The 26,957-nt window shown below is 39.9% G+C and overlaps 1 protein-coding gene across 4 annotated transcripts in view; it reads left to right on the top strand.

Annotated features, from left to right (window-relative positions):
• Window positions 1–26,957, top strand: part of LOC140477446 (interleukin-6 receptor subunit beta-like) — an 86,049-nt gene that overhangs the window by 39,807 nt on the left and 19,285 nt on the right. For all 4 annotated transcript variants that reach the window (XM_072571402.1, XM_072571386.1, XM_072571393.1 and 1 more), the window contains 8 exons: window positions 10,174–10,473; window positions 12,731–12,851; window positions 17,524–17,687; window positions 18,815–18,972; window positions 20,973–21,123; window positions 23,405–23,487; window positions 25,321–25,537; window positions 26,226–26,417. In XM_072571402.1, coding sequence (XP_072427503.1) covers window positions 10,314–10,473; window positions 12,731–12,851; window positions 17,524–17,687; window positions 18,815–18,972; window positions 20,973–21,123; window positions 23,405–23,487; window positions 25,321–25,537; window positions 26,226–26,417 — 1,246 coding nt within the window. In that variant the 5' untranslated portion in view covers window positions 10,174–10,313. The remainder of the gene's footprint in view (window positions 1–10,173; window positions 10,474–12,730; window positions 12,852–17,523; window positions 17,688–18,814; window positions 18,973–20,972; window positions 21,124–23,404; window positions 23,488–25,320; window positions 25,538–26,225; window positions 26,418–26,957) is intronic.

Genomic DNA, 26,957 nt, shown 5'->3' with positions numbered 1-26,957 from the left:
AAAGCATACAAAACACCTTCTTCACTATCCTATCTACCTGCGACTCCACTTTCAAGGAGCTATGAACCTGCACTCCAAGGTCTCTCTGTTCAGCAACACTCCATAGGACCTTACCATTAAGTTTCAGAATTTAAGCAGGAAAGTTAACTGAAGATTAACAAGAAGTCACTTGATGGGTAGAAGTGGCGCCACTGTTTGCACATGTTTATAAGTACTTATTTAGTTGCACATTATAAGCATGTAACTCTTAACGTAACCAACACAGATGCTGTCTGGGACAATTTATAATGGCAGACAGAATCCTCGGTTAATTGTCACTACCTGTGGCATTCAAACACAACTTACATGTATGTAACAGGTAGATGGTGTGAGAAAAGAATGTAAAATGAAAAGCTAGTGAGAAAAAATGAAAGAGATTACCAAGTTAGAAGTTAGAATTAAACAGTGTATGAAAAAGAAACAGATTGGAGCATAAGACATAACAAGGTAAAAACAATGACTGCAGATGCTGAAAACCAAATACTGGATTAGTGGTGCTGGAAGAGCACAGCAGTTCAGGCAGCATCCAACGAGCAGCGAAATCAACGTTTCGGGCAAAAGCCTCCTGATGAAGGGCTTTTGCCCGAAACGTTGATTTCGCTGCTAGTTGGATGCTGCCTGAACTGCTGTGCTCTTCCAGCACCACTAATCCAGCATAAGACATAACAGCAGACTATATGTATTTCAGGAATAAAAGAATGACTAGAATAAGATTATGGCAATCAAACCTAGTAGTGGGAAGTTGTGAATGGAGTTGGAAGAGATAGGGGAAGCGCTAAATGAATATTTTTCATTATTCACACTAGAAAAATCAACGAGAATACTGAGATACAGGCTAATAGACTAGATGGAATTGAGGTGTATAGGGAGGAGGTGTTAGCAATTCTGGAAAGTGTGAAAATAGATGAGTCCCCTGGGCTGGATGGCATTTAACCTAGGATTCTCTCGGAGGCCAGGGAGGAGATTGCAGAGCCTTTGACTTTGATCATTATGTTGTCATTTTCTACAGGAATGGTGCCAGAAGACTGGAGGATAGCAAATGTTCCCTTGTTCAAGAAGGGGAATAGAGACAACCCTGGAAATTATAGACCTGAGTCTTACTTGGGTTGTGGGTAAAGTGTTGGGAAGAGTTATAAGAGGTAGGATTTATAATCATATAGAAAGGAATAAGTTGATTAGGGATAGTCAACACAGTTTTGTGAAGGGTAGGTCGTGCCTCACACACCTTATCGAGTTTTTTCAGAAGATGACCAAACAGGTGGATGAGGGTAAAGCAGTTGATGTAGTGTATATGGATTTCAATAAGGCATTTGATAAGGTTCCCCACGGTAAGCTATTGCACAAAATACGGAGGCATTGGATTGAGAGTGATTTAGTGATTTGGATCAGAAATTGGCTAGCTGAATGAAGACAGAGGGTGGTGGTTGATGGGAGATATTCATCCTGGAGTTCAGTTACTAGTGGGGTACCGCAAGGATCTATATTGGGTCCACTGTTGTTTGTCATTTTTATAAATGACCTGGATGAGGGCATAGAAGGATGTGTTAGTAAATTTGTGGATGACACTAAAGTCGGTAGAGTTGTGGAGAGTGACGAAGGATGCTGTAGGTTACAGAGAGACGTAGATAAGCTGCAGAGCTGGGCTGAGAGGTGGCAAATGGAGTTTAATGCAGAAAAGTGTGATGTGATTCATTTTGGAAGAAGTACAGGACTGCAGAGTACAGGGCTAATGGTATTATTCTTGGTAGTGTAGATGAGCAGAGGGATCTCGCTGTCCAGGTGTATAAATCACTGAAAGTTGCCACCCAGGTTGATGAGGTTGTTAAGAAGGCATACAGTGTGTTAGCTTTTATTGGTGGAGGAATTGAGTTTCGGAGCCACGAGGTCATGCTGCAGCTGTCCAAAACTCTGGTGCGGCCATATTTGGAGTATTGCGTACAGTTCTGGTCACCGCATTATTGGAAGGATTGTGGAAGCTTTGGAAAAGATTCAAAGGAGATTTACTAGGATGTTGCCTGGGGTATGGATGGAAGGTCTTATGAGGAAAGGCTGAGTGACTTGAGGCTGTTTTCATTTGAGAGAAGATGGTTGAGAGGTGACTTAATTGCGACGTATAAGATAATCAGAGGGTTAGATAGGATGGACAGTGAGAATCTTTTTCCTCAGATGGCGATGGCTAGCATGAGGGAACATAGCTTTAAATTGAGGGATGCTAGATATAGGATAAATGTCAAAGGTAGTTTCTTTGATCAGATAGTAGGTACATGGATCGCACTGCCTGCAACAGTAGTAGTCTTGCCAACCTTGTGGGCATATAAATGGTCATTGGATAGACATATGGATGAGAATGGAATAGTGTAGGTTAGATGGGCTTCAGGTTGGTTTCACAGGTCGGCACAACATCGAGGGCCGAGGAACCTATACTACAGTGTAATGTTCTAGGTTCTATTAGCTCATGTGGCCCATCAAGTTTAATCCACCATTTGATCATGACTGATACTGTTTCTCAACCCCATTCTCCTGTTTTCTCCCTATAACCTTTAATCCCCTTACCAATCAAGAGCCTATCTATTTCCTGTCTTAAGTATGTTCAATGACTTGGTCTCCACAACATTCTCTGAGAATGAGTTCCACAGATTCACCACTCTCTGGCTGAAGAAATTTCTCCTCATCTCTGTTCTAGAGGATCCTCATTTCACTCTGAGGCTGTGCCTTCAGGTCCTAATCTCTCCTGCTTGTGGAAACATCTTCTTCAGGTCCATTCTATTCAGGCCTCTCAGTGTTCTGTAACTTTCAATGTGATCCCCTCTTGCCCTTCTAAACTCCATCAAGTATAGATCTAGAGTTCTCAACTGCTCTTCATATAGCATAGAACATAGAACATTACAGCGCAGTACAGGCCCTTCGGCCCTCGATGTTGCGCCGCCCTGTCATTCTAATCTGAAGCCCATCCCACCTACACTATTCCATGTACGTCCATATGCCTGTCCAATGATGACTTAAATGCATTTAAACTTGGCGAATCTACTACCGTTGCAGGCAAAGCATTCCATACCCTTACTACTCTCTGAGTAAAGAAACTACCTCTGACATCTGTCTTATACCTATCTCCCCTCACTTTAAAGTTGTCCCCTCGTGTTTGCCGTCCCCATACTTGGAAAAAGGCTCTCGGCTTTTGCCCGAAACGTCGATTTCGAAGCTACTTGGATGCTGCCTGAACTGCTGTGCTCTTCCAGCACCACTAATCCAGAAAAAGACTCTCCCTGTCCACCCTATCTAACCCTCTGATTATCTTGTATGTCTCTATTAAGTCACCTCTCAACCTACTTCTCTCTAACGAGAACAGCCTCAAGGCCCTCAGCCTTTCCTCGTAAGACATTCCTTCCATACCAGGCAACATCTTAGTAAATCTTCTCTGCACTAAAGCTTCCACATCCTCCTTATAATGCGGTGACCAGAACTGTACATAATACTCCAAGTGTGGCCGTACCAGAGCTTTGTACAGCTGCAGCATAACCTCCTGGTTCCAGAACTCAATCCCTCTATTAATAAAGGCCAAAACACTGTATGCCTTCTAAACAACCCTGTCAATCTGGGTGGCAACTTTCAGGGATCTGTGTACATGGACACTGAGATCTCTCTGCTCATCTGCACTCCCAAGATTCCTACCATTAGCCCAGTACTTTGCATTCCGATTACTCCAGCCAAAGTGTATCACCTCATACATTAAACTCCATTTGCCACTTCTCAGCCCAGCTCTGCATCCTATCTATGTCTCTCTGCAACCTACTACATCGTTCGTCACTATCATCACCGTGGGCGGCACGGTGGCACAGTGGTTAGCGCTGCTGCCTCACAGCACCAGAGACCTGGGTTCAATTCCCGCCTCAGGCGACTCTCTGTGTGGAGTTTGCACATTCTCCCCGTGTCTGCGTGGGTTTCCTCCGGGTGCTCCGGTTTCCTCCCACAATCCAAAAATGTGCAGGTTAGGTGAATTGGCCATGCTAAATTGCCTGCAGTGTTAGGTGAAGGGGTAAATGTAGGGGAATGGGTCCGGGTGGGTTGCGGTTCGGCGGGTCGGTGTGGACTTGTTAGGCCGGAGGGCCTGTTTCTATCCACCGACCTTAGTGTCGTCCGCAAATTTACTAACCCACACTTCTAAGCCCTCATCCAGGTCATTTATAAAAATGACGAACAGCAGTGGACCCAACACCGACCCTTGCAGTATGCCGCTAGTAACTGGACACCAAGATGAACATGTTCCATCAACTACAAACCTCTGTTTTCTTTCAGCAAGCCAATTACTGATCAAACTGCTATGTCTCCCACAATCCCATTCCTCTGCACTTTGTATAATAGCCTACTGTGGGGAACCTTATTGAATGCCTTGCTGAAATCCATATACACCACATCAACCGGTTTACTCTCATCTACCTGTTTGGTCACTTTGTCAAAAAACTCAATAAGATTCGTTAGGCATGACTTACCCTTCACAAAACCGTGCTGACTGTCCCTGATCAGATTATTTTTTTCTAGATGGTTATAAATCCTATCTCTTATAACCTTTTCCAACACTTTACCAACAATTGAAGTGAGACTCACTGGTCAGTAATTACCAGCGTTGTATCTACTACCCTTTTTGAACAAGTGAACCACATTTTCTATCCTCCAGTCCTCAGGCACTATTCCTGTAGACAATGATGATTTGAAGATCAATGCCAAAGGCCCGGCAATTACTTCCCTTGCTTCCCAGAGGATCATAGGATAGTTCCCTTCCGGCCCAGGGGACTTGTCTATTTTCACACTCTGCAGTATTTCTAATACCTCTTCCTTGTGAACCTCAATCTCTTCTAGTCTAGATGCAAGTATCTCTGTATCTTCCTCGCCAATATTTTCATTTTCTATAGTGAACACTGTTGAAAAATATTTATTTAGTGTTTCCCCTATCTCCTCTGACTCCACACACATTTACCACTATTATCCTTGAAAGGGCCTAATTTAACTCTCGTCATTCTTTTATTCCTGACATACCTATGGAAAGCCTTAGGGTTAACCCTGATCCTATCCACCAACAACTTCTCATGTCCCCTTCTGGCTTTTCTGTGCTCTCTTTTTAGGTCTTTCCTGACCTCCTTGTAACCCTCAAGAGCCCTAACTGAGTTTTCACATTTTGTCCTAACGTAAGCCTTCTTCTTCTTCTTGACCAGGGATTCCACTTCCTTACTAAATCATGGCTCACACGTTCAATATCTTCCCCCCTGCCTGACAGGTACATACTTATCTAGGACACAAAGGAGCTTTTCCTTAAATAAGCTCCACATTTTTAATGTGCTCATCCCCTGCAGTTTCCTTCCCCATTCTACGCTTCCTAAATCTTTCCTAATTGCATCGTAATTTCCCTTCCCCCAGCTGTAACTCTTGCTTGGTGGAGTACACCTATCCCTTTCCATCACTAAAGCAAACCTGACAGAGTTGTGATCGCTGTCTCCAAAGTGCTCACCAAATCTAACACCTGGCCACCTTCACCCCTTGTAGGCCTATCTACATACTGTGTCGGGAAGCCCTCCTGCACACACTGGACAAACACTGACCCGTCTATAGTACTCGTACTGTAGTGATCCCAGTCAATGTTTGGATAGTTGAAGTCCCCCATGACAACTACCCTGCCTCTCTCACTCCTATTGAGAATCATCTTTGCTATCCTTTCCTCTACATCTCTGGGACTATTTGGAGGCTGATAGAAAACTCCCAGCATGGTTACCTCTCCTTTCCTGTTTCTAACCTCAGCCCATTCTACCTCAGTTACGAGTCCCCAAACATCCTTTCTACAACTGTAATATTGTTCCTGATCAACAATGCCACACCTCCCCCTCTTTTACCATCTTCCCTGTTCTTACTGAAACATCTGAATCCCGGAACCTGCAACAGCCATTCCTGTCCCTGCTCTATCATGTCTCCGTAATGGCCACAACATCGAAGTCCCAGGTACCAACCCACGCTACCAGTTCACCCACTTTATTTCGGATGCTCTTCGCATTGAAGTACACACACTTCAAACCAGGTTCTCGCTTGCCAGTGTCAGATACTTGATTTGGGAACTCCCTACTCTCATCCTCTTCTGTACCTGTCCTACAATTTTGGTTCCCATCCCCCTGCTGTACTAGTCTAAATCCACCTTAATAGCTTTAGTGAATTTCCCACCCAGGATATTGGTACCCCTCTGGTTTAGATGAAGACCATCCTGCTAGTAGAGGTCCCACCTACCCCAGAAAGAGCTCCAATTATCCAAAAACCTGAAACCCTCCCTCCTGCACCAGCCTTGTAGCCACGTGTTCAACTCCTTTCTCTCCCTATTCCTCACCTCACTAGCACGTGGCAAGGGCAGCAAACCAGAGAAAACAACTCTGTTTGTCCTAGCTCTAAGCTTCCATCCTAGCTCCCTGAATTTCTGCCTCAAGTCCCCATCTCTCTTCCGACCAATGTCGTTGGTGCCAATGTGGACCACGACTTGGGGCTGCTCTCCCTCCCCCCCCAAAGGATCCCAAAAACACGATCAGAGACATCACGGACCATGGCACCCGCGAGTGTCTCTTGTCCCCACAGAACCTCCTATCTGTCCCCCTAACTATCGAGTCCCCAATGACTACTGCTCTGCTCCTCTTCCCCCTTCCCTTCTGAGCAGCAGGTGCCACACTGCTTTCCCCTGGTAAGTCATCCCCCCCCAACAGTATCCAAAACGGTATACTTATTGTTGAGGGGAATGGCCACAGGGGATCCCTGCACTGCCTGCCAGTTCCCTTTCTGTCCCCTAACTGTCACCCATCTGTCTTTTTCTTTTATCTGGGGAGTGACTAATCTCTGTAAGTCCTGTCAATAACCCCCTCTGCCTCCCGAATGATCCGAAGTTTCATCCAACTCCAGTTCCAGTTCCCTAATGCAGTTTTCGAGGAGCTGGTGTTGGTGCACTTCCCACAGATGTAGTCAGCAGGGACACTAGTGGTGACCCTTACTTCCCACATTCTGCAGGAGGAACATTCCACTTGCCTACACTCCATTCCCACTGTTCTAACTCCCGAAGTGACTACTTAAAAAAAAGGATTAGGAAATAAACTATTTACCTTACCTTCATCCCCAGGATCATTCTAGTCAGCTTCCTCTGGATCCCCTCCAAGACCAGCACATCCTTCTTTAGATACACTGCCCAAAACTGCTCACAATGTTCCAAAAGCAGTCTGCTTGGAGCCTTACACAACCTCAGTAATACATCACTATTCTTATATTCTGGCGTTCTCAAAATGTGTGCAAGCATTGAATTTGCCTTTCTACCTATCAACTGAACCTGTATGATAATCTTAAGAGAATCCTGAACCAGGACTCCCAAGTCCATTTGTGCTTCAGATATCAGAAGCATTTCCTGTTTGGAACATAATCCACACATCTATTCTTCCTACCAAAATGCATAACCCTACACTTTCGCACATTGTATTCCATCTGTCAAATCTTTGCCCAGTCTCCTAGCCTGTCCAAGTCTTTCTGCATCCTCTCCACCTCCTCAACACTACCTATAACCTCTAACTATCTTTGTGTCATCTGCAACAATGTCATCAGTTCCTTCGTGCAGACTGTTAATGTATAATGTGAATAGTTGAAGTTCCAACACTGACCCCTGAGGAACTCCACTAGTCACCAGCTGCCTGAAAAAGATACTTTTATCCCCACACTCTACCTTCTGCCAGCCAGCCAATCCTTTATCCATGCCAGTCCCTTGCCCCTAAAACAATGGGTTCTTATTTAGCAGTCTCCTGTGCAGCGCGATGTCAAAAGCCTTCTGGAAATCCAAATAGTTCATATCCACTGATTATCCTTTTTCTAACTTGCTTCTCAAAGAATTCTAATAGATTTGTCAGACATGACCATCTATTGACAAAGCTGTGCTGACTTCACCCTATTTTACTTGTGAGTATCCTGCCATGTCATCCTTAATAATGGATTCAAAATTCTCACCAGCTACCGAGGTTAGGCTAATCAGCCTGTAATGTTCCATCTTCTGCCTCCTTCCCTTCTTATACAGGGACAAGATTATAATAGACTGGCAATAAACTCAAATATTAAGTAGAAGCAGTGACAAAAGACAGTTTGGTACAGATGATAAAGAAGTAATTTAAGTGAAGATCAAAGATGACAGACCTGAGAAACAGGAGAGGAAATGAAGTACAGGAAATCTATGTGGTACAGTTGTGATCACAGTCTGGCATTGCTGTATAATGCAAATAACATGTTTACATGGAACCTATCAATATTATTTTGATTCAGAAACTAGAGTACAATTTATTTCCCCTTTTACTGGAATACTGTTCACCGACATTCTCTGTTTTCCAATATCCAATCTAAGTGAACATTCTGTATCTGACAGGCTATACAGGATACTGGAAGTAATGCCAAGACTATTATCAGTTGATATCTATGCGCATGTAATTTCCTTTAGAAAGTCACTCAGTAACAATTAGGAAATGCAAACAGTGTCTCAACTTAACTTTCCTTCCCCTAGGGATACAAAATTCAACTGGAGCACATCCTATTGTTGGGATTGCAATCGGTAAACTCATGACATATGCTGGGAACTGAAGCATGAATGTTTAGCCAGAGTGAATGGCTTGTACGTGGGTGGTGTTTCATAGGGAAAAAGATGACAAAATTCACACAATGTGAGAACACGCTAAATTTATAGAGTAGCCTTAAATGAGTAAATTCATCCAAGCCAGTTCACAGGAGCATTACAAATCCAAATTTAGTACCAGGCCGCTTAAGTCGATATTAAAGTAGATGTCCAAAAGCTTGTTCAAAGATGAGATTTTAATAGCATCTTGAAGGAGAAAGGAGAGAAAGACAGAGAGAGGTAGAAAGATTTAGGAGAGTGTTCTAGACACTGGTAGCTGCAATCACAGCCACCAGTGAAAGTCAAGGATGAGTTAGATGCCAGAGTTTGAAATGTGCAGAGTTCTCAGAGGACTGAAAATATCAAGTTGATTCTGGATATAGGAGAAAGGGAAACCCTTAAGACAACTGAAAACAGGAATGAGAATTTTAAAATTGAGGCAGTTCTGGACAGGAGCTAATGTAAGTTAATGAGTATGGGGTAATTAGGGGTAGAAGTTAGACCATACTAAAATAGCAAAAAAAACACAATAAATAGTCAGTTACAGAGTAACTGAGAGATGGTGGAGTTCAAGTCCACAGATCACTGACAGTAGTAGGACAGATAATTATAGGAGTTAAGATGACAAATTGTATATTTTCCTTTATTAACTGAAGGTTTGGATGCAAGAATAGGGAGTTTAGAATAGCATCAAACAATAGTTTGGCATGAACTAGAGTACTAGGTTCATACTGTACCTTCTTACAGGAAACCTTTCATACAGAGGCTATGAAGGAAATTTATGAGGATATTGCCTAGATTGGGGAATTTTGATTATGAAGGAAAATGAATAGGATGGTGTTGTTTACTGTGGAGAGAGGAAGCTAAGTGTAGTTTTAATTGAGGTGTATAAAATTATATTGGATCTGGATAGAATGGATAGGAAGGACCTATTCCACTTAGTAGAAAGGTCAGTAGTCAGGGAGCATTGATTTAAAGAGTTGAAGAGAAATCATTTTCTCTGGAAGATGGTAGGAATTTGGAACTCACGACTTCAATCAATGAAGGGGGTAAAAACATTCTTTGTATTTATAAATCTGTTTGGATGTGCATTTGAAGCACAGTAACTTAAAGGGCTTACAGACCAAGCAGTGGAAAGTGGAGTTAGGCTGGTTAACCTACTGTCAGCTGACCTAGAAATGATGGACGCAAGGACCTCCTTTTATGCTGCAGATGTTCTGTTTATATAGTCCCTGGTGTTGAGTCTAGAGATAATATAGACAGATAAGAATTTCAGCTGCAGAAGAGCTGAGTCAGGAAATCAGCGAAAGGATTCATCATGATTTACCATTGAAAGACCTTCAATTGCTGATACAGTACTTTTAGCTTGCTGTTCAATATTTCATTCAGTGACATTGTCCAGCAATACAGTTGATTTCCATCTGTACAGTGTGACATGACTTTTACTTTCAGTGCTATTTCTTTCTCTGAATGCACAGGTGAATTGAAATTGCTATGCCATGATGTTGATTCGACATCAAAAGTGGTTCAACTACAATCAAATATATCTCTGTCTTGTGCATTACGAGAGGAGTGCCTCCAGTTATTAGATGTAAATGCAAGTCACATATTTTGGAGAATGAATGATACCCAAATTTCACGAGAACAATACTATTTCAATGCAACCGTTTCCTGGGTAACCTTAAAGAGGATTGATGCATTAAGAACCTATTTGACATGTCACATTAACATCAAAGGAGCACCAAATATCCTTCACCGTTTTGAAATTGAAGCAGGCTGTAAGTATCTTTTCTGTAACAATGTTTGTATTACTTGCTAGGCAAGAATAAGGGCTCTAGGAAATAGAAATTCTAATATAGCTGAATAGAACATGTGACCATATTTAATGTCAGTTTTTGTTTAATGAAACCTCAAATAAAGAAATACCAAGTTCTGGGAATAATCCACATAATTATTAGTATCCCAGTAATATGTAAAACTTTGCTTTTGTGGTTGAGAATCAAAGGCTTGAATGTGGACAAAAAGTTTTCCCAGTTCTCGCCCTATTGTGGTACATAGAGGGTTAAGCTCAGATTCACTCAACAGGAATGTGGTGTCTTTGGCTGAGTCAGCATTTGTTGTCCATTCATAATTGCTGTGGAGAAGATTATGGTGATTTGATACAGTGACATCAGTTTATAGAGAATGAGTCCAAAATTCCTTTTAGCTTAGGAGATGCAATTTGGATCCATGAGGCTTCCACTCCATTTAACTTATAATCTAACACCGTTTAAAGAGACTTGATGAACCTCTTGCCTGAATTCCTCCTTCTTGTGGTGCAGGTTTGAACAGTTCTCAGGCTACTCAGAAAATTGGACTCATTGCTGTAGAAATCTGTTATAGCTGGTTTGTGCATGCAACATATAAAAATAAAGCCTAAAGTTTGCCAAATATTTTGCCACATTGCTCAAAGTGGGTTGAACTGCAGCATCAGAAAAGCCTTAGATCTGCTCTAGAAAAAGGAAGTCAAGAACAAAATAATGTAGCTGGTGGAAATCTGCAGTCTGAACATAAAATGCCAGAGATACTGAGAGGATCTGGTAGCACAGTTGGAGGAAGAAACAGAACTAATGTTACAGGTCAGTGACCTTCTGGTGAAAGGTTAATGGGTTGAAAGGCCAATTCTGCTTTTCTCTCCATCAATGTTGCCTGACCTGTTGAGTATTTTTAGCATTAGTAACCGTAGAGAGACAACGTTTATGACCTTCTCCATGCTGTCACTTTAATGCTGCTTTTTGAGATGTGTTATCACAGCTTTGTTTCTTTAATTTTCTATTCCTTCTCCATGGAAGGACCACAGATTTGTGGTGACTGAATGCAATCTGCTGCTGGAGTGGATATCTTCATTGTGCCTCCACATCATAGCCAGAGATCATCTAATCACATACAGTAATAACCTTAACTGAAGGCCAATAAAAGTCCCACTCAGCTACATTTGTTTTGCTGTTTATTCCTTAAACAGCATATTACAAATTATGTATTCTACTGTGTTCTGAAATCCAAGAAAAGTATATATGGTGTTGAACTCAACTAATAAGCATTTTCTGTTCAGTCCCTGGGTTCACTTCAAAATGGTAATTTTCCAATGTAAGGCACAAGACAGGGATTGAACACTGAATGTTGTGTATAGTTATGGCCTGAAATGCTGATCACGAGAGAACAATCTTCAGGTACAACTGAGGGTGTGGCATTGATTAATATAATGGAGTTAAGGTTTTGGAGGAGAAGAAGCAAATAAATGGAAGAACTACGGATGCTGGAAATCAGAAACAAAAACAGAAATTGCTGGAAAAGTTCAGCAGGCCTGGCAGAACCTGTGGAGAGAAATTAGAGTTAACGTTTTGGGTCCAGTGACCCTTCCTCAGAACCTGAATACTTTAACTAGTTAGCCTAGAATTAAGCTTTTCAAGATTGCATCTAGTTTGAAGTTTCATTCTGAAATAACAGTTCCTTGCTGGATTAATTGGAAATGAATTGCTTTTCATTTGGGTAAGTGAGTATGTTTAGTGGCTGCAATGTGCTAGCCTGCTAGGAATGCTGCTCCAAAGAGGACCACCAGGAAGGCAATTAGGAAGTCACTTCCTGGCATATTACTATATTCCTGCAGAATAAAAGCAATAAACTCCAGGTGACTTTTTTTATATTCTCTTGTCAGACCTGAAATTGTAGTCTGCATACATGCAGTTTTTCTCTCAACAAAGCAGAGAAATTCATTGCACTTGTACATACTGAGGGATTACTATAGCGTCTACCAAGCTGAAACTTCTAACACTTGTCTCTTTTAAGACATCACTCTTTAAAACTGAAAGGATTCAGATTTCAAGATTTCTGCATAATTTCCTTTTAATGATTCATAATTGTTGCTATTTTCTGAATTAGATTTTGTTGAACTTAATTTCTGAATTGCCAAAACATTACACTTCTTTGCACTGGACAGAAATGCAAATTCATAAAATATGCTGCCTATAGTGTTTCATCATAATTATTTTGTTTCAGTGCCTCCTGATAAGCCAAAGAATATTTCCTGCATTTCATACTGGCGTGTAAACTTTACTTGTTCCTGGGACCAAGGGCGTGAAACCCACCTAAAGACTAATTTTACATTAACTAGAAAACGGTGAGTATAAAAATTACATATTGCACTTGAACTTGAAACACTGGACTTGATACCAATGTTTCAATCAATTTCTTTGTGCTGAAGAAGAACTGTATCACTTAAGAACTACTTCCGTAGAATGTTTCAAACCATGTATTGTAGAATGAATTCAAATTTTGTTGTCATTTCCAGTATATTATTTGTGCTGGAATGGTGTCTCTACTCTTAGAAAACTGCTGATCAGGGGTCAAATTTGCTTTTGCTTTGGATTATTTCCTGTTAGGTCTGTATATGCTGATATTGCTACATTTTCAGTCCAGTATATGGTCATGACAGGGTCATTATAAACAAATGAAAATCATATACATTACATTATTGCTGCTGCACTAAGAATAATTGATGAAGAAACTGCTGGGAAGTGCCTCCAGTTAAAACCAGAAAGAATTGTTAAGTTTTAAAAATTGTTGGAATTCCAGAAAAAAATGTCGTAGTTTTTCATTTGCAGAGCATCTGAGCACAAGACAGGATCTTGATTAAAGGGCTGTGAGGTAGTCCTGTGGCTATCACGTTTAGTAATTGTTATCTATGACCCAAAAGTTAACTTAATGGAAGTAGAATAATGATAATGAAGAGGGATCCTTAAACAAGTAAGCATTACTTGATGGAGAGCGAGAGGTCATCTGTGCTAAACTCATCTCAGAAGATTTGGAGAAGAGGTAGTTTAGCTATAGTTGAAGTACATTTCTACATATGGGGAAGATATGTCCAACAAACCAGTGCTCCCAAGGTAATGAAAAAAAAGAGTAAGCTGAAACTGAAAAAAATGGATGCATGACTGATATACAGTTGATAATGATAAAACAATTATAAAAATAAAATAAATTCATAGGTGAAGTGAAAAGTGACTAAGAAACAAAGTAAATGTAAGGAGAGGCTGGTATCTAATATAAAAGGAAATCCAAGAATCTTCAATTGGCATCAAGAGGAGACTGTGTTGTGGTAGTGTCATTGGACTTATAATTCAGAAACCCAGAGTAGAAGTTTGGGGAGGATGGGTTAAAATCTTACTGCAGCTGGTATAATTTGAATTCAACTAATGAAGCTTTAATTAAAAACTTGTCTCATTTAAACAATTCTCAATTGTCATAAAAATCCCTTCTAGTTCACTGAAGCCCTTCAGCAAAGAAAATCTGCCCTTCTTGTCTCGTTTATTACTCCAGGCCCATAGCAATACGGCTGAGTATTATATGGTTTAGCAAGCCTCCTACTTGTATTAAGGCACTAAGGAGCCTAAAAGAAAATATGAAACCAGATGGACCATCTATCAACAGGTTACACACTGGGAATGACAACAGCAACCTAGCAAAATCCTCCCTACTAACATCTGGGGGTTTGTGCCAAAATTGGAGAGCTGTCCCACAAACTAGTCCAGCAACAGCCTTATACACTCATACTCTTAGAATATTCTTTACAATAGTCCAGACAACATGGTCACTATCCCTAGCATCATCAGAAAAAGCAGCACAGTGGTAGACAGTCAGGAAGGAGTTGCCTGAGAGTCCTCAACATTGTTTTTCAAGGATTTGGACAGGTTTTGTGATAGGACAAGAATATGGAAATGGAATGTAATGTGGAAAAATATGAGGTTATCCACCTTGCTAGGAAGAACAGAAAACTCCATGAAGTCTCATGGCATTGGGTCAGACATGGGCAAAGAAACCGCCTGATTACCATCTAGTCCCTTTGGGCATCTACACTTTCCAAAGTTTCACTATTTAAGAATTACTGTGCACATCTTTTCTTCTTACCAAAGTGGAGAGCCTCACATTTTTCCACATTATATTCCATTTCTACATTCTTTTCCAATCAGTAAGACTGTCCAAATCCTCCTGAAAATGTTTTCCACTTTCTTCCCAACACACATTCTGGCATGGCTTTGTATTTGCAATTACATTTGAACCCTGTCTCCAATCATTGAAAGATATTGTGAATAGCTGGGCCCCAAGCACTGATCCTTGCAGTACCCCAAGAGTCACAGTCTGCAAGTGTTGGAATGACCCATTTATTCTGACTGTCTGTTTTCTGTCTGTTAGCCACTGTATTAGCTTCTATACAATGTGCTTCAATTTTGCTAACCAATCTCCTGTAGGGGATCTTATCAAAAGTATCTGAAAATCCAAATATAAATATATATAAATATATATAAACATCCTAACTTCTATCCATCTACTCCCCTTTATAAATGTTGATAGTAGCTTACTCAACAAGTTCGTCAAACATGATTTCTTCATTGTAAATCCGTGCTGACTATGCCTAATCAAATTTTTTTCTCCAAGTGTAGATATCAAGGCCTTTATGATAGATTCTAATATTTTGCCTATTACTGATGTAAAGTCGATGGGTTTGTAGTTTACATTATCTTCTCTTGCTCCTTTTTTAAATAATGGAGTGATATTTGTTACCTTCTAATTTGCAGAAATCATTCCAGAATCCAAAGAATTTGCAAGATAATCAAAATGCATCAATGCTATCTATAGCCATGTCCTTTAACACTCTGTGATGTAGACTATCATGTTCTGGGAACCTAACAACTTGTAATGCTGTCAAATTCTCTTGTTCAACATTTTTGCTAATATTAATTTCCTTCAACTCCTCTTTCTCCCTAATCACTTAGATCTCTAATTCTGGGATATTTCTTGTGTCTTCCTCAGTGAAAACAAACACAAGTGTTTGTGTAGCTTCTTTAAATAACTTCTCTGTCATTTCTCTGTTCTCCCTTAGCAATTCTCTTGACTTTACTTTTAATGGAGCAACATTTGTTTTAGCCAAACATTTCCTTTTCACATACCATGGAAGCTTTTACAGTCCATTTTTACATTTTTGCTAGATGGCATTAATGTGCTATTCTTTTGCTCTTTATCAATTTCGTGGTCCCCCTTCGCTGTATTCTAAAAACTTTCGATACTCACATTTATTATTATTTCTAGCCATTTTATGTGCCCCTTCTTTTAATCTAATACAATTCTTATTGTTCTTTGTTAGCCATAGGACAGATTTTTCTTTTTTAAAACTTTGCCAATTGACGGAATATATAGTTGCTGTAAGCCATGAAATGATCTTTAAAGGTTTTCCATTACCAATGTATAGTCATGCCTTTTAATGCACTTTCCCAATTTAGCCCAGCCAATCTCATGCTTTTGTCATTTCCCTTATTCATATAAAACATTTTTTATGTGGGTTGACCTACCTTCTCCACAAACAGAATGTAGATTTGTGTCATATTGTGTTCACGCATCGCTAAAGGTTCTTTTGCAGAAAGGTTATTAATTAATTAGATAGTACTAGATCTAAAATAGCACGTCTTTTAGTTGGCTCCTCAACATACTGCTCTAGAAAATCATCTCCGACACAGTCCAGAAACTGGTCCTCCACAGCTTTAGTTCTCAATTGGTTGAAGTCTATACACAGATTAAAGTCTGTGTTGCCTGTACTACATGCTTCCGTCTTGATTAATACCATCCCTCACACTACCAGTACTATTTGGCGGCCTATTAATAACTTGAATCAAAGTCTTACTACCCTTTGTTATTTCTTAGTTCTACTCAAACAAATTCCACGTATTGCTTTCCTGATCTGAGACCCTCGCTTTCCAAAGTACTGATTCCTTCCCTTATTATTAGTGCAACTCTACTCTCTTTTCCTCCTTGTCTTTCTTTCTTAAAGTTTGAATATCTGTGAATATCTGTTTACCAGCCATTAATCAGCCATGTTTCTGTAATGGCAATTTGATCAAAACCATTTACCTCTATTTGTGCCTTTGACCTTAGGTCATTAACCTTGTTGTGAAAGCTTTGTGTATTCAGATAGTGTTTGTCTTTGAGAACACTGTCTTTTTACATTATTCTACATCCCAGGTTACTTACATACACACACGCACACACCAACAATTATCTTGGTCTACTGATGAGGTCTCCAGCATCCCAGAAGCCAGTCTTCAACTAATTTTGATTCAATAACAGCTCTTGATGCTGTTGGAGTCATACCTGGCACATTGGAAGATGGTTGTGGTTATTGAAGGTCAGTCATCTCAGTTCCAGGACATCTCTGCAGGAGTTTCTCAGGGTAGTGCCCTAGGCTCAATCATCTTCAGCTGCTCAGAAGTGGGCATTTTTGCTGATTATACAATGTTCAGCAATACTTCTGACTCCTCAAATATTGAAGCAGTACGTGCTCAGATGTAGCAAGACCATGACAGTATTGTTTTCTTGCCTCACTATTTTTAATTGGTACTGCATTGCCATCATACCAGTACTTCCATAATGTTCTTTTGCTTTTGCCATTTCAGCAAAGATACCATCACACAAACATACTCAAAGGGACAATAGCCAAGGACCACCAAGGAGAAAGTTACAGCTTTTGATTGATCTATGTTGATTCAGAAACAGCAAAAAAAAAGCCTTTTCCTCCACATTGGCTCAGCTTTATGACAATGAGGCGTAATAGATAGATTGGACATTGATAATGGTGTATGTTGGCACTTCTGATGTGATCTGCAATGATAGAACCTGTTTCGCACTGGCAGGTTGAATTGTTTCATGAAATCCTGTCATTTATATAATCAATTTAAAAAAAGGAAATTATTTCTTTTGACAGTATTTCAGTTTTATCCCCGCTTTTATTTTTTTTTTTACAGGCAATATATGAAAAATGAGATCTGTCCTAACTTGAAGAAGAGCTCGTGTTCCTTTGAATACCCAGAATTAGACATTTTAGGAAATTATGCAATTATTGTAGAGGCACAGAATGCTCTTGGCAAAGCCTCATCTGATCCTTTAGACCTGGACGTTTGGCATACTTGTAATTATCAATATTTCATTCAACAATCTATGTTGTGCAGTAATTTTCAAAGCCATTGTAAGTGTGAAAGTGTCAGTAAAATGGGGGAAAATAGAACACGCATTATGTTCCTGAGAACATCCTTCTTTATTGTACGCTTTCCTTTCAAATAGCAATACACATAAGACTAGAAGACATAGGAACAGAAAAAGGCCATTCAGCCCATTCCATCTGCTCTGCCATTCAATGAAATTATGGCTAATCTGATAACCCTTAACTCTACTTTCCTGCCTTTTCCCCATAGCCCTTGATTTCCTTTAGATTAAACATCTGTCTATCTCAAGTTTAAATATATATTTAACAACCTAGCCTGGTAAAGAATTCCATAGATTTAATACCACCTTACAGAAGAAGTTCCTCCTCATCTCTGTCTTAAATGTGCAACTCCTTATTCTGAGATTATGTCCTTTGGTCCTAGGCTGTCCAACAAGGGGAAACAATCCTTCTACATGTATCCTGTCAATGTCCCTAAGAATCTCATCTGTTTCAATAAGATTACTCCTCATTCTTCTCAATTCCAATAAATACAAGTCCAATCAATGTCTCCCCATAAGATAGTTCCTCTATACTTGGTGTAGCCAAGTGAACCTTCTTTGGACTGTCTCCAATGGCAGTGTATCTTCCCTTAGAAGGTGCTCAAAACTGTTCACAGTATTCCCGCTGTGGTCTGACTGATGCCTCCTATAGTTTAGAAAAGAACAGTGCGAGTGGCCTGTTCTTCATTCTCAAGGTTGGTTGCAACTCTGCTTCGATGTTCCAGATTGACTGTAAATGTTCTCAATTGTCTGCCTGTGCTCCCAGATAGGGGGAACCAGCCATTCCTTGCCCATAACTGGTAAAAGAGTACAGAGGCAGGGAAATATCAGGGAATCCATCATGTCTCTCTCAAAATTTACTTTTGGTCCTGCCTCCAAATCACATTCCTCAGTAATGCTATAATTTTTCTCAATGTATCCAAGAATATGCTCACTTAAGAATGGCTAATATAGACCAAGATGAACATGAAGCAATCTCATTGTCATTTGTTTTTTGAAATTTTAATAAATGCAAGATAACTTGACTGATTACTGGTTTATTCTTTAATACAGGGAAAACTGATCCACCTTGGAATGTAACTGTTCACTCAATCCTGGGTCAATCAAGGTCTTTGCTTGTAACATGGTGCAAACCTAAAATGGCACCACCAAATCTTCCATTATACTATGATCTGCAATACCAAAAAGTTGGTACAAGCAAATGGATTCAGGTACACAACCATTTGAATCAATTGTAAGCCACTGTTTTGAACTAGCATGCCACCAAAGTGTCAACAAATACATAGTGTTTCAAGTTCTGTGTAATATTTTATCTATGTAACCAATAGTTTGAAATGTATCTTGTTTGTGACAACATTAGACTGTATTTGCTCACTTAGCCATTTAAATCCCCTTGAAAGCTTGATAATCAAGCTGATAACACACATTCCCACCTAGTTTTGTGTCATCCACAAACTTGGGAATATTTCATCTGGCGTCCTCATGTATATCAATGATCATGAGTTTGACTTCTAAGTTTTCCTGGAATGTTAAAAGAACTTTGGTCTTTAATGACTAAAACAAAACTAAGATGCTGATCAAAACTGAAAGAACTTCAGATGCTGGAAACCGGAAACAGTGCTGATCCTTGTGACATCCACTAGTCATAACCACTCATTTATTCCAATGCTCAGCTTTCTTTCTGTTAATCAACCCACAATGCAAGCGAACATATTACCCCTTTCACATGTACTTGAATTTTGTGTGCAACTTATCAAAAGCTTCCTGACCATCCAAATATAAACAGTCTGGTTCTGCTTGTCTATCATCATGCCTTTTAAATACTTTTTCCAAATCCATCACAGCCAACTTGCTTCCAATACTTCTATGGTTCAAGAGTCTAGTTTTAGATTGAATTACATTGTTTTCAAACATAATGGAATAATCCAGCATATTTTGGGTACTCTTTTCTAAACATTATTTTACAAGAGTAATTTGACCCATTTTTATTGTATAAAGCTGGATCTAAAATAGCCTATTCCTTTTTTGGATCCTTAAAATCCTGCTGAAGAAACCATCTTGTACAACTTCTAGAAATCCATCCCCCATCGAATTGGTGCTCATTAGATTTGCTCATTCTATTTGTAGATTTAAGTAATCCATGCTAATTGCAGCACCTCTAACTCAATGATTTATACTGTGTGCTACATTACCACAACTGTTTGGTGAGTTTAAAAAAAATGAAATCATCTTTCGATTTAAGATGCTCTCTCACCAATATACAGATCACATCCTAAATTAAAAATACCACCCTAGTTCCTTTCTCTTTTTGTCTGCCCTTCTTAAATATTGAATATCCTTGAATGTTCATAGACATGGTGACTTTTCAGCCATGTTTCCATAATGGCAACTAGATTATGCTGTTATCTTCTATTTATGCTACCAATTCACCCGCCTTGCCATGAATGCCTCATGAATGTTATTCTGCTTTTGCTCTGTTTGATGTTGGTATTTGTTATTGGTGTGTTCCATTTTTACTTCCTACTTTTCTACTTCCCATTGCCAGTTTTGATTGCCTCATTTCTGAGGAGGGTCATTCAACCCGAAAAGGTTAACTCTGATTTCTCTCCAGACCTGCTGGCCTTTTCCAGAAATTTCTATTTTTGTCTTTGATTGTCTCATTTCTGTCTTGCCTGTCAGGATCCCAACACCCTGACAAGCCAACATAAACCATGCCAACAACATGAGCAAATCTTCCTGGGACAGTCATGTAGTGGTAATGTTATTGGACTAGTAATCCAGAGGCCAGGCTAATGCTTTGGGGGAATACCAGTTCTAATCTCATCATGACATCTAGTGGAATTTAAATTCTATTCATTAATAAAAATCTGGAATATAAACCTCATTTTAGTAATGGTGACCATAAAATTATCACGGACTGTCATAAAAATCCATCTGGCTCAGATTCTTCAGAAGAAAACCTTTCATTCTTAGTCAGCTAATCCACATTTGACTCTAGATCCACAGTGGCTGATGCATGACAGCACCCTGAAATTGCCTAGCAAGCTACTCAGTTCAAGGGCAATTGGGGATGGTCTCCCCAAACACAGGTTAACAATTTAGTTCTTGATCCATCTTCTTTTTTCAGAAAAGTTATTATTGATGTGACATTTTGCATTCATTGCTGTTTGAATTAAATACAATTATTTATACATACCAATTACATTTCTAGGTAAAAGAAGAAACAACTAGTAACACTTCATTTGTGCTTAAGAATCTCAAACCCTTCACCAACTATACAGTGGCTGTGCGATGCATTGGTAAAGACCAAATTTACTGGAGTCGATGGAGCTCAGTGAAAAGTGGAGTAACCTCTGAAGATAGTATGTATTAAAATTTTGCAATATTAATAGAATTTCTGGACTAATAGCTGAATATTTTGGGATGTTTCTCGTCAGGAGGCCAGTGAACTTTCTTGTTATCTGTTACCACATGTACCTCATTAACTACAGACCCTGCTGCAACTTTTTTCAACTTGGATTTTTCCACATGCCATTCTCAGAACACCTCACCATTCACTGAGTACATGCTCAAAGACCAGCACCACTTGCACCCATGCATCTTTAGAAGGTCACTGTATACCCAGCAATCTGGTGTTGGCCCTCACTGGTAAAGTAACGGTACATTATCCACAAAGCCATGCTGCTCACAGCACATAGCTGAACTCTCCCACATACAATCCCACTCTCTCACCATAATCACTGTTTATCCACCAGACCTCACAGTTTACCTGTCATCAGCTACATCCTATTTTCAAAACTCCCTCTAAGTCATAGCTACTCTGACTCCAGAACCAAATGTACAGCCACATCTTGTCCTCGTGCAGTAGAAGATCATTATATGCAAGCAAGCCATTGGACAATTCCAAACATGAGCTTTAATTGACAGTAGCAAAAATCAAACAAACCAAAATAATTGAGGTTGCATTTTGTCCCGTCGGTGCAATCCAACTGTTGGCAGGATGACCAGTGTGAGTTATACAGTCCATGATGGTTTGCTGCGCCCAGCTCTCACCCACGCACACTGGATGTCAATCAGGTCATGTCTAGCTTATGGAGTCTAGTTCAACTCTATCGTGTCCCTATCTCTTCATTATTGCTTTCCCCCGACGCCTCGGTATCTATCATGTCCTCTCGTGGCCTCCTCCAATACTGTGGAGCACAGCACTCCAGGATGATGCAGCACACTCTGTATGGGTCATACTGCAGGGGCACCCCAAACCATTCCAAGCAGAAAAAACCCCATCTTCAGCAGTTGCTTATTCACTTATGGTTCTGGTTGAGGAATGGGCAATATTGTATCAGTGCTCCACCTCAGTCAGGGGCTTGTGCAATGTTGTCCTGAGCCATGTTGCAATTGGTAGCCTGGTGCCCCAGAAACCAGCCTTGTAAGGCACCAAGTACATGGGAGTCCTCCAGAATAAAGGAGTGGTAGCAGCTGCCAGGGTATTAGGCACACATCTCCAAGAAGTGTAATGGATTGTAAGCCCTCCCTGCTGATGAATTCCACGGTATTGTGACACTGCCCTCTCAGTGCCAACTGGGTGGGACTGATGGTCCCTGCCTCTGGAGAAACCAGCTATGTTTGTACTGCCCAGGGTCCAGTCTAACCTTGTCATGGGAAAATAACAGGAAAATGAGCCAGTGTGATATTGCACCTATGGCATCGGTCACTGTCTTGATTCATTTATGAGTACAACACAGAGATCCCACTCAGGTCACCCATCACTCACTTAGGTTCTCTCATGTGTAGCTTGTTTGATATGTTAATAAAATAGGAAACTAGATTAGTGAGGTGAGTTGTGGCATTAACTGGCAATTTGCTGCTGTCTAGTGCTAATTTCAATTTGCTGCTTGGTAAATCATGCATGATGCAAAGAGGTGAGCATGAAGTAGCGGTGAGCCTCTGCAAATTCCTTACACAATTCTACCACTCAATCCAGCCTAGCCCACATTGCTGTTATCAGACTGTACCCTATATTGCCAAACAAAGCACTGAACAGGTTCGTGTTTGTTGTCAATGGACTCAACATTGATAAATCAAGCTTTTCGCTGCTGTAAGGATATTTTTCCATCTGACATTATTACTCTCTGACCCTTTGCATTAACCTTGATGTCCAAAACCTTGAACAGCAACAAAGATATTTCTGTCTCTTCTTCGTCTGTCTCTCTGAACCTTTCCACAATTGTCTTTCTTCTCAGAACCCAATGTATTTCAAATTATGCCTACTGAAAACAATTCAGTTTTAGTTTTATATTTGAGATTGCAGCAACATAAGAATCCTTGTTAACACAGCACTCCTGCAGAAATGAGAAAGCCTCAATAATGAAGACAATATGACAAAACATATAGGAGCAGAGTTAGGCCATTCAATCCATCTGGTCTGATCCACCATTCGATCATGGCTGATTATATTTCTCAAGCTCATTCTCCTGTCTTTTCCTTTAACCTTTGATCTCCTTACTAATCAAGAACCTACCTATGAACATGAACATCTGAAGACTGACTTATTTCATTAAAGTAAGACATGGAATAAGTGGATTGTTCAGGATGAAGTTTAATAGAGTTCTGTGTTTATTTTATACTTCCTCTTGTTGTTTGCAGATCCATTAACAGGACCCTCTATTTGGAGAAAAATTAAAAATCTTGATTCTGAGGGAAAAAGAGAAGTGCATGTTCAGTGGAAGGTAGCTTTAAAATATTACGTGATTGTCAAGAGATAAATTTGGACCAACAAATTATATTAACCTTGGGAGAATTGCATTAGCTTTGCTTTAAATTTGCAGCCTTCTTTGTTTATTTATCACAGTCTCGTTGTTTGCTTCCTGGTATTCTTTCTGTGATGGGTTTTCTTTCTGTAAAGATTCCATCCCTCTTCCTTTGCTTCATCTCTGTCACATCTGTCCTGACATTGTCACATTGTGCATAAAAGCTTCTAAAATGTCTTCCTATCAGCTAAGGATTCCACCCTACAATGGTTTGAGGTTAATTCCATCCAATTTTTAGTTCTTCAGATTTCAGTCTCCAGTCCCGCCCCCCCCCCCCCCCCCCCCAGCTCCTTCTGACCCAAAAGAAGTGCGATAATAAACTCTTTGGTAAATAGTGGATGTTGTCAGATCACTTTTTCCTGATATTTTAACCCTAACAAGCCTCTCCCAGTTTCCCCCTGATATCTTGCCAACAATTGATCATGGTGCTCTCTAATATTCTCAATTCTAGTTCTGAGGAAGGGTCACTGGACCCAAAATGTTAACTCTGACATCTCTCCAGATACTGCCAGACCTGCTGAGCTTTTCCAGGAACTTCTGTTTTTGTTTCAATTCCAGGAAATTCAGCTTTACTTTGTGAAGAGTCACTGGACTCAAATGTTACCTCTGATTCTGCCAGACCTGCTGAATTTCTCCACAAAGTCCTGTTTTTGTTTGTTTCAGATTGCTACATCCGGCAGCTCTTTATTTTATTTTACTTTGTTTAGTTTCTTCTTTAAGTTAACCCTTGGAGTCCAGGTATCATTTTGGTAAATCTCATTGAACCCCATCTTAGACCAGTGTAGGCATTTTCTAATGAACCTTCTCACAGATGTTATTGCATGTCTCTGAAGCAGGTGGAACTTGAACCTGGGCCTTCTGGCTCAGACGTAGAGGTACAACCACTGTGTGACAAGATCCCTATTCAAGACCGGTATGTCCTTTCAAGGATGGGGTGTCCAAAACAGTTTTCAGTACTCTAGGTGAGGTCTAACCAGGTTCTTGTACAGTTGAAGTAACATTTCTACTCCTTTATATTCAAATCCCTTCTCTTAGCCTCTTTGTTTACTTCCTGCATCTGTTCATTATATTTTAATACCTAGCCCAGTAAATATACTAGTGTCTCCCCTGTTTCTACCCAATCACCATTTAAAAAGTATCTTTTCTATTCCTTTATGGCTCCCAAAGTGAATGGATCCATTCTCTTAATCCATCGCTTTTCCATATATACTGTATACAATATTTATTTTTGTATCATCAACAAATGTGGATATATGACTTTCTATGCCATCATCTAAGTTGTTAATTAATACTGTGAATTGTCAAAGTGAAATGCATATTATTTTAATGTGATTTTCTACCAACTGAGTTAGTCTTGGCTGCAGAAATGCCATTATGGACAGCTGAAGATGAAATAATTGTGGTTTGATTATGAAAGGTTATTTAGCAATTTTTACTTTCAGTAGGTACCTATTTTAAATTGATCTTCCAGTTAGTGTTGTTTGTATCTATGCAAATTCTAGAAGTCAGAATTTCTAGTTTTCCCACCATCTTTAATTTTCCAAATTGCGCAAGCATAAGGATATACAAGAAGCGAGAAATGACTCAGAGTTTGTGGGAAAATGGTATTATTTTCAGTTATGTACTACTTGTCAAATTATTAGCATCTACTCTGATCTTGAATATGCACTGATACAAATCTGTAAGCCTTACCATGAAAAATAATGGGAAGTGAAATTATTTTCAAAATGACTTTTTATTTTTTTGATGCAGGCATTAAACAGGTCCAAAGCCAATGGAATCATCTTAGGATACAGAGTCTGGTATGAGAAAAGAAGGGATCGAAAAATCATACAACAGTTTAATACAACATCTTTGAACTCATCTTTCCTCCTGACCCATGATGCATACATGATAACTGTAATTGCATATAACTCAGCTGGTGATTCTCCTGAAGCCACTTTGAAAGTTCCAGCAGTAAACCAAATGGGTATGTTTTACTGTCCTTACTACATAACAATTACTTAACTAAAACCTTTTCAAAGGACCACAGAAGAAATTATTAATATTAATATCTGAAATGTTATGAAAAGCTTTTTTGCTGTGCTTAACTCCAAAGTACTTCTTCCCAATCACCGCTTTATAGTCTCCACTAGTCTCTCATCTCAAAACTTTAGATAAAAAGCTAGACAATTATGCATTCTCCAAAGGATGAGTTGATGTTTTGCAAATGTCAGTCAGATTATGAGCTGATGTGCAAACTCAAAGTATTATCTGCTGCCCCTCACTCCAAGTTACTTCATCCCTTTCCCATGTATCTGCTAGAATTCAATGAGGCAAAATCCTGAGTACAGATTCTGGGCCAAATGGGATTTGAACTGAGGCCAATGATACCTCCAGTAAAATGCTAGAATAGACCCCTTCTGCATTGTCAATTATATGGTGTACTCCAACTAATGTTCCACATCTCCTCGTGACCAGTTTCAGAGTCATTGGCTGACCTGAACGTACTGTACTGGATAGCAGCTTGCCTCACGCAGTTTTTGTCAGTAGAAATCAACAAGTAAAATGGCGATATTATTATTCCTGTTTCCTAACAGTATAAGACATATTCTTATTAGTTTATTAGGCTTCATGCCGCAATGTGCATTAATGTCTCTGCACCTTTTTTTAAAAAGATGATCTTCCAGCTGTTCAAGACATTACAACAACATCACAGAATAACCAACTGCTCATACACTGGAACACTTCAAGGCCACCTGATGATGGATATGTCATTGAATGGTGTTTGATACTGAATGCAAGTCCATGTACAGGGCCATTACACTGGCAACATGAGCCCAACACTTCCAAAATGGCCTACTTACAGGGTAAGCATTTACAATAACATCAAAAGAGACTTTCTTCTTTATTCATTCATGGGATGTAGATGTCATTGACCAGGCCAGTATTTATAGCCCATCTGATATTGAGAATCAACCATATTGCTGTGCATTTGGATTCATACATGGACCAGACTAGGTAAGGGTGGAATATTTTCTCCACTAAACAACATTAGTAAACTGACAACCTTTCCTGACAATTGGCAAAGGTTTTATGGTCATCTTTAGACTTGTAATCTCTGATTTTAAAAAGTTGAGTTCAAATTTGCCATGACAGGAATTGAACTCAGTCCCCAGAGCATTAGCTGGGTCTCTGGATTAATAGTCAAGAATGTGGTGGTGGAAAAGCACAGCAGGTCAGGCAGCATCCAAAGAGCAGGAGAGTCGACCTTTCGGGCAAGAGCCCTTGATGAAGGGCTTTTGCCTGAAATGTCAACTCTCCTGCTCCTCGGATGCTGCCTGACCTGCTGTGCTATTTCAGCACCACACTCTCGACTCTAATCTCCAGCATCTGCATTCCTTGCTTTC

The sequence above is a fragment of the Chiloscyllium punctatum genome, chromosome 1 (assembly GCF_047496795.1).
Source record: "Chiloscyllium punctatum isolate Juve2018m chromosome 1, sChiPun1.3, whole genome shotgun sequence".
Taxonomy (NCBI): domain Eukaryota; kingdom Metazoa; phylum Chordata; class Chondrichthyes; order Orectolobiformes; family Hemiscylliidae; genus Chiloscyllium; species Chiloscyllium punctatum.
Note: the sequence above shows the minus strand (reverse complement) of the source record. Positions and strands in the feature narration are given on the sequence as shown.